Source organism: Nelumbo nucifera, chromosome 2 (assembly GCF_055504915.1).
Source record: "Nelumbo nucifera cultivar China Antique chromosome 2, China Antique-T2T, whole genome shotgun sequence".
Taxonomy (NCBI): domain Eukaryota; kingdom Viridiplantae; phylum Streptophyta; class Magnoliopsida; order Proteales; family Nelumbonaceae; genus Nelumbo; species Nelumbo nucifera.
In genome coordinates this window covers 102528787-102537670 of record NC_142650.1, presented here as the reverse complement: position 1 = coordinate 102537670, position 8884 = coordinate 102528787, and the positions used below count along the sequence as shown (strand labels likewise).

The 8884-nt window shown below is 35.1% G+C and overlaps 1 protein-coding gene across 2 annotated transcripts; it reads right to left on the bottom strand.

Annotated features, from left to right (window-relative positions):
- Positions 1-710: 710 nt before the first annotated feature.
- On the bottom strand, positions 711-6149 carry LOC104587497 (Galactose oxidase/kelch repeat superfamily protein). Of its 2 annotated transcripts, none has more exons than XM_010245131.3 (2): positions 5780-6149; positions 711-2686 (listed from the first exon to the last, which is right to left on the bottom strand). In XM_010245131.3, the coding sequence occupies exons 1-2, from the start codon at positions 5837-5839 to the stop codon at positions 1436-1438; spliced, it is 1311 nt and encodes a 436-aa protein (XP_010243433.1). In that variant the 5' UTR covers positions 5840-6149; the 3' UTR covers positions 711-1435. The 2 variants fall into 2 exon arrangements, with proteins under 2 accessions (XP_010243433.1, XP_088753147.1); XM_088897021.1 differs by lacking the exon at positions 5780-6149 and adding an exon at positions 5282-5737.
- Between the last annotated feature and the right edge of the window lie 2735 nt (positions 6150-8884).

Genomic DNA, 8884 nt, shown 5'->3' with positions numbered 1-8884 from the left:
AAGTTTGAAACCAGCGTCTGGCTGAGACCACCATGCCCCACCCTGTACTGCCATGAACGCCAGAAAGAACCTTCTCCAAGGATGTAATTCCCCACGAGAAATGTTCAAACTTTAAATTTCAAATTACTATTGATTTCCACAGCATCCATAATGATGTCTACGGTCCCTTGGTAGAATACCTTTGGAACATCTTTAATGGCTTTCATCTTCTCTGACAATTTTAGTGGCTATTTAAATAACAAATTGCAGACCTTTTAACTTTATCAAAGTCTAGTCAGGGTCCCCCTTGAAGACCTGAAACCAAGCTCATGCACCCTCAAGGAAAGGAAGAAGAATAAGAATGCCATAAGCTGCCTACGTTCTGTTAATTTCAATGTTGTCTTTAATGCCAACATGGCCACTAAAAGCTTTAATAATAGAAGAGCTGTCAAAGCTTTCCAATTGATGTCTAAGTTAAATCAAGACATATCCAGGAAGGTGCAGGCGTGGCAAGCATACTTTCAAACTTGTCATAGATGATGATATGATATGTCGTCTGGCATTTAGACTAAAGCTTCTCTCTCTCTCTCTCTCTCTCTGCAAAAGCGTCCAAGGTGAAGTAGACATTAATGTCATGTTCTACTTGTTTTAACCGGATATTCAATGGTTTGTTGCTTTCTGAAAGAACTATAATCCCATATCGACCATACATACAAATCATAGAGATGAGTAAAAGGGCAAGTTGATCGACAGCAATTGGATGTAATAATATATAGGATTCCTTGGCCAATCTCTATAGCCCATATATATTCACAAAGCAGTTCTAGGAGTACATATATCTCTCTTACAAATAATAAATCTAGAATAAATATTACTATGCCAGGATTAACGACTAAAATCGCACATGCACACCCACCCACCCACACAGGCAAAGATATGCATGCAACAGAGCCACATGACAAGACTTACAAGCTGCAAAGGCGTTGCATGTCACTATGCTCTCTCTTCCTCCACAGATGTTCAAAATGGCTTCTTCTACAACCCCAACTGTCTGCTACCCCAGTTCTTTGGCAGTTGCTCATTACAGTATTAAATTTTATACTATCTCAAAATCCCAGTTTAGAGCACAGGCATGGGAGTATTGAGATGAAGCTTCCTTTAAACATTTCCATTTCCCTTCCAGACTTGCACATAAAGCCCACAACTAACATGAGGTAAATTCTCAACATCGTTTTTCATAGACAACCTTCGAGATGACTGTTGACTGAAACTGCAGACAGGCATTCGAACAATTGAGGGAGCATGCTGCTCCATTGAGACTGGGACCTACAGTAACCAGTGAACATACTGATTGCATGTAAGAAACTCATCATGACAAATTGTTCTGTAGACAAGCTCCAGAGAATCTTTTGAGTTGGGCAGAGACAAGTTCAGAATCATCAGAAACCTCCTGCAGTTATGCCTGGAGCACCTGACAGTGCACAATGTGACTCTTTAAACCACCTCTACCTGCAATACTGGACAATATGTTTGTGACTAGGGTCCTAAGGGGACCTTTTGATCCAATAGTTTCCCAAAGTTGAGGGTTGGTCTCCACACTTTTATCAGGGCTAGAAACATTAACCAGACTGATGCTCATATTGTTGCGGATAATGCAAAGCTTCCCATTGAGAGGAACAATTGCAGCAGCTTCCAGGGCACGTGAGCTTCCCAGGTGGAGCTTACTATCCATAAATTTGTTCCATGAATCTGAGGCTTCATCATAGACTCTCAGTTTGCAACCATCTCTGCAATCCAAGGCATAAAGCTTCCCATTCAAAGAGATACTGGGGTTGCGCCATCCTGAAACCATCCCATCATGAACTGGGGCCCAGCTGTTATTTTCAGGGATGTACACCTCACTCATCACCTGACGATGGGACCCAAGCCCCTTCAGAAACCACTTCCCATTGTAAACAACTCCAATGAAGGGCACCATGGCTGTGCTCATGTCTGCAATAAAACTCCACCTGTTCTTGTTGGGATCATAAACCTCAGCTGACCTGAGAGTTCTTTGGATCCCTTCACACTCTCCACCAGCCACATAGAGACAGTTATTAATGACACACGAACCAAAGAAATGGCGCTTCCGCAACATATCTGGTGCACGATGCCATTTATTTGTCCTGGCACTATAGAAGATGACCCGTCTCATGGAACCCCTGAGTGGATCTTTGCCTCCAAATAGATATAGATGGCAACCACTTAGAACAGCACAACCGAACCCAAGTGCTGCTGAATACTCAACAGGAACAGGAGGAAGAGGCTGCCAGAGTTGATAGATAGGGTCAAAAGCATGCCATGAGATCCTTCCATCACGGTCTCTTTTTATGACATAGACCCATTCCTCTGCCATTCCTAGATTCTTCCTGAGTGAGTAAAAGAAGTTACCAGAAAGGAGCCGATACCATCTCTTGCAGACTAGACGCAGCTTTCTATGCTCAAACCGTGGAACCCGGATAAGGCAAGCAATAGCAAGATCATCAGGAAGGCCAGGTATAAGTGGGGGTTGAATCCTGGTCCTCTCCCTGCGGGAATTTTTGCTCTTGTGTGCACGAGGGTTGATATCAGGTTGTATACAAAGTTTTGATCCTGGGACAAATTTCCTTGCCCCAGCAACTGTTTTTAGGCCTGCATCTACTCTGCAGTAGCATGACACAGACTCCACCTGCATCAGATTCAATGTTAGGGTGCAAATGGTTTATTCTTCTGTATGACCATATTTATGTGCTATGAAACAACAATAATAACAGCAAAAAGCCAATAACTACCTCCACTCTCCACTACCAACAATAACAAAAGTAGTAATTAAGGACTGCATATAGTCCACATGTCTATGTCAAAAGAGAGCAATACTACTATTATCAATGTTTTCGAAATTTATCAGATTTTCAAAACAGAGTATGCATGTTTCTATATTTATATTTACATAAAAAGGAGCATCAGAAGATCAGGTGGAAGTGAACAAGTGATCACATCTTTTTGTGATACCAAAGGGCTTGATGTGGTATCTGCATGAAGACCACCATAAATAAACATATTTCATTTTTATGCTGAGGTGATTAATAGATGGTGATTACAGTCAATTATTAGGAAACATATGGTCCACACTCCACAGTCAACTCAATGCTCCTAAAAATGTAGCTTATTTAGAAGAAATAACTGTGACTTACTGGTGTATTTACTGAGAGTAATTAGCTGATAATAGATTGCTCTAGTCACTACCTCAGTGACTCTCAAGATATCAAATTGCTTCTAGCTGAAAAGATATCTTTCAATAGCACCAGCCACCAAGATAATGAGGAAACCACACAGAAGGTGAATAGCTTCTGAAAAAGATCCTAAAACTAGAGGGTTTTTTTTTTCAAATTTTAATCAGTTTTTTTTTTCAGAAAAGCAAGAAGAGCATTAAAAAATAATGGTTTTGTATTTGCAATAACTTTACAATTTACAAATGCCATCTCATGGACAGAACCGGTTGCAATTCCAGAAAGCCCTGGAATGCAATACTTACAATTTTATGCAAGCTACAAGGAGTATGGTAGTGTATGCACCATGAGAAACACAAAATCAATGACATACAGAGATGGACATCAATATGGGTATTGACAGCATGTTGCAGTTAAGAGACAACAAGCCTTCACTGAACTATTATGTTAAGACAACTAGTTTTCTTTTATTACAAGATTTATATGTATAAATGTACTGGAAACAGAGAAATTGACTTCCAACAACTACAAGGTTCCTATTTAGGTGCCTGTATTTTGGGTCAAGCTTTTGCTGTTTTTTGGGCCTCAACATAACTGGGTTCAAGAACTTTAAAACCATTTTGTTATTTTTCTAATTGAGGTGCTATGATCATTGGAACAACTGTTTTTTTTTTTTTCTTTTTTGTAATAAAAGAACTTCTTGAAATCAGTTAGGAAACAATACAAAAGTCCCATCAACTTACAGAAACCAAAATGTCCAGTAAACCATACAATTTTTGCAGAAAAGAGGGGATATAGAATGAAATCAAGTCACTGATTGAAACTCAAAAAGAATGACCAATTAATACGATTCACATAAATAGAAAATAAGTTGCTAGCCAGATAAAAGTGCATATGGACACAAAGGCCCCACCATGTTAATTTTGTGGTCATATTATTCAAGGCATAACTGAATTTTCATGGATGATTAATATCTATTGTGGATTTGAGTAAAGGGGATAAAAATCCAAGTGAAATAGTATTACGAACTTTATATGAAGTTTTTATTATCCTTTATTCACCATATGTTAAACAGGAAAAGAATTAGGTTTTTTTTCCCTTCTTTTTGCAACCAAACCATGGGGGAAAGACAAAAAAAAAAAAAAAAAAAAAAAGAAAAGCTCAAGGACATACATGCCAATCATAAGAAAAATTAATAAAGGGAAATATGTACAACCTCAACTTCACATATTGTGGTGGCAACCATGGCTGTAAGCTATGCACTGAAGTGGCATGTGCTGGGCACAACCCAACCAAGGTAGCCCAGCACAAACTGATAGGTTAATCAGAACCAATGGATCTGATACCCGTATCAGATTGAATTCAATAGCTAATTTCAAATAAATCATCTAAAATAAACAAATATGTTCATAAGATGGTCAAAGCCAGAGGAGAAAATAGCAAAACTATGCATTAAAGCAATAGTATAAGCAGAAGACAAACAAATGCATCTAAAGGAAGGGTTGTATTAGATACTTAGTGTATTCATTCTCCAAGGAACCAAGAAGTAAGAACAACTGATAAGCATAGGCAAAGGAAAAGCAAAAAAAAAAAAAAAAGAAAAGAAGAGAAATAACATGAATTAGAGTTATTGCTTATCATCCTTGAGCAAGAATTGGAATCTGATCATTAACATTCAATTCTTACAAAATGTACTCTACACCAAAACAAATTCTTACAATAAATTCCAGAAAAAAGGCCAAAGGCTGACTACTAGAGGCTCCAATACAAATACAATTGAAAAGTAGATGAACAAGAATTAAGTTTATATTCAGAGAGGTACTAGCCTACTAGGCACCTTGAGCACGTATGAACAAATAGAAGGAAAGAGAACTAAAAGCATGGCTCAAATACTCGAATCCAGCAGAAACTAGTGTGCGTGGAACTCTAAAACCCAATGTACAAAGGGGTAAAACAATAACCAGCTAGAAACGTATAAACAAGAATTTTGTTAAAAGCAGCCGAGTAGGGAAACGATTCTCCGGGCTTAAGAACTTAGAAGATCGAATCTTTACCTAAAACCAACTCTAAACGAAACAAAAGTTGAGATAATTCGCCCCAACAATAAGTTCCATTACTCCCCGACTGAATGAGAGAACCGATCCATTTCCTCTCCGAAGCTAGAGACTTGAATATATCCATCTCCAGAAACAAATAGATCTGGTATCCAACCTACCCATCTCCGAACTGAAAAGGGATTCCATATTCCTACCTCTAAACCTCAGTTATAAGAGTAACACAGCGAAATGTAGCAGCCTTCTACTTTATCTTCAGGATTGAAAAAAGAAAAAACAGAGCCACAAAAACTTGGCTTTTAGTAAGCAGAAACGATAGTTAGAAAAACGCAAAACTACAAGGGAACAAAAACCCAACAAATTAACACATCTTCACCAGATTCCAAAGATACAATCAAACACAGTAGATTCACCAATAATTCGATCTGGGTTTCTCGGAAAACGCATGGGCTGGATGAATAAATGTCGAATGACCAGAAGTGAATGGAAGGAACTTACCAATGGAGCTTGAATTCGAACACCTCTTTCCCCATTCGAAGATGTCTGAGAGGCCTCCATCTCAGAATAACAACTTCATCTATAAATTAGTTCATGAAATTGCTGGCCGAAACCAGAACCAGAAACGGGGAGAAGAGAATCTCAAGAGACTCAGATCGAGTTGCTCAAGCTTTAGTCGGATGAATTTGGCACAAAATAGAAAGCTTGTCTTTATGTCTGCAAATGGAAATAACGGACAACAGTAAGAGCTGAAGAACTACAGCAACCACTCCAACAGCAGAAGCATCAAACGTGAGGGCAAATGGGATCCTTTCTCTTCTCCCCTCTCTATAACTGAAGATTACAGCATAGCTGGACCCATTGTCTTCACCAACTTCTTAATACTAAAATGAGAAAAAATATTTATTTATTCGTGGGTTATATTATTATTTTTTTTTCTCGTCAGTCTATCACCACAAGGCCATAAAGAAGCTCATCAGATCAGAGTCCTACATACCGTTTTATCGGTCAAAGTGTCAAACCATGTTGGGGTGAGATCAGAGATGGAAGAAAAAAAAATGGAAAATGACGATTATTATGCATCTAATGTCTATCATCCTCGATGAACACTACCCACCATTTCATTCAGGATCCTACGATCAAATGAAGGCTTGCTTATTTAGTGGTGCATAGTGGAGGAATTGAGTAGATCAGAGGACATGAACCTTTGTACTTTGATCATCTTATAGTAAAAAACTTTGATCATCAGGTGTAAGTTTACATTTCAGACAATTATAGGAGGGATCAAGTCATCTGGCTTCTTTAGAAGATTCATCAAAAGGTGCCCACTGATTGAAGGGTTTGATAATCATGACTCAGAGGATCATCAAGGATTATGGATATGAGTTCCATCTTATATTTTTAGAAGGTGACATAACATAACCAAGAGGGAGAGAGCTATGTTGGGAAACATCCCAAGATTGTAACCACACAGCCAATGATGATAGATATATGTTCCGTCATATATTTACTCACCAACTAAAAGGTGGCCAACTGGCCATAAAGTTTGTGAGTGTGTGAAGGAGAGAGAGAGAGTCAAATCCAAAAAATGGATACTCTTAGTCATATTGTGCAACACATTAGTTATAATCCAAACACTAATGATATATAAAAATAAGAACAAGAACCTAATCTGGTGCTGTTTAGTTTAATTGTAGTTTATCTTTAAACATTTTGTACTACTTTTCTCTTCAAAATGGAGACATCTCTTTCAAAATTGAGATTGATGTTTTTATAGCATATTAGTCGGGACCAAGGATTTAAATATTGATATGATACGTTACATATGGGATACGGATTGGCAACTCGGTGTTTTCTTGCGCGTGCGTTTATTTTCATAAAGTTGCACCTAGCGTGATTCAAACACAAATCACCCAACGCTAAAGCCTTAAGCGCACGCTTGATCCATTAAGCCAATCCTCATCTTATGAAATTTATTAAAATAAAATAACTTCTTTCTATTCTAGTGTCCACATGTGATGCAAAAAATTTACATTTGTGTTTAACAATTTCAGCAAAATAAAAAAATAATATTCAAAACTAATATTTTATAAACTAATAGAATAAATAATTTCTTAAATTCACATTTATATAAGAAATTTGTTTAATCTCAAGAAATTTATACGAAAAAATATATTAATAATAGAATAATTATATTAGTACTTAATATTTATAAATTTGAACATGACATGTATCTTAAAATTTTATAAATTATTAATTAATATTTTAATTTGAACTAAATAAAAGTATATATTATTTATAAAAATAAAAATATTGTTTACAAAACCCTCAATAATATAATATAAATTGAATTTGTCAAATCCATTAATCTACACATATCAAAAAATGATTTTTTTTATCTCAAAATTTATGAAAATAAAAATATTAATATGGAATAATTATTTTAGCAGTTAAAAATTATGAATTTGCATATGATGTGTATCTTAGAAAATTTAATATATTTTAACTTAATATTATATATTATTATAAATTTTTAATTTATATTTTAATTACATTTTATAATAATGTGTTTATTGTTTACAAAAATAAAAATATTGTTAACTAAACATTTGAGAATTAATTTTTAGTTGATTTTCAGTTAATTTTAAAAATTAAAAATAGTAAAATAGAAAATAATCAACATAATAATTCACATAAAATATTTGCATATGTTTTGTGCCTTGAAATTCAATAGAAAATAACATAATAATAGCTTTGTGCTTGTATTAATTTTAAAAAAATATATATATTATATGTTCCAAAATTCTTGATTGATACAATATCAATAAAATTTTATGATTTCTATTCATCCCATTATATTAATTGTAGTATATTTCTTCACATATACCTTTAGAATATACATTTTCTATGTATTTATACATTAATTATGGTTATTTTGATCTTACAAATAATGTTTATGGAATTTATATGCATTTTTTAGTGTATCCATATTTTTTCGTCTGTATCCATGCGTTTCCAAAGCATATCTGTATCCGTATCCGTATCTGAGTGGTCCGATACGATACTCAATACCGATATTTTAATCCTTGGTCGGGACCTGTGCATCGCATGGGTTCATCTAAATGGTGTCCATCTAAGTTCAATTCAAGTATTAATTAGTTTTTGGGGTTATGCCTAGTTTATCCGATCACAATCTAAGTTGTGCTTTAGTGAGAGTGGCCAATTTCCTATTTTTAGATAAATTTGAATTATTTTTTTGTATATTAAATTATTAATGCTAGTTTTTTTGAAAAAATATTTTTTATTGGTTTATTATTATTTTCTTATTATTTTTAGGTAAAGTTATAAAAAATCCTCTTATAACAATTCTATAAACCACCTTTGTGTTCTAATCATAACAAAGACCTTCTTATAATTTTGAGAAAAATAGTGCAAATACCTCCTTTCCCTTGGCTCTTTGGTACCAAAGATATTAAAGTTACCAAAATACCCTTATCAATGTTAATGCATTATCATACATAATATATTTAAAGCTTCAACTTTACCCTCCACTAATTTATTTTTCTAGTCAACTTTCAAAGAAAATTTCTCCTTACTGTTCTTGGA

Bases quoted from the DNA above. Each gene is read 5' to 3' on its own strand.
- LOC104587497 (XM_010245131.3), bottom strand. From the start codon at position 5,839: ATGGAGGCCTCTCAGACATCTTCGAATGGGGAAAGAGGTGTTCGAATT. The intron at 2,687-5,779 runs GTAAGTTCCTTC...AATCTGATGCAG, and splicing joins TTCGAATTCAAGCTCCATTG to GTGGAGTCTGTGTCATGCTA.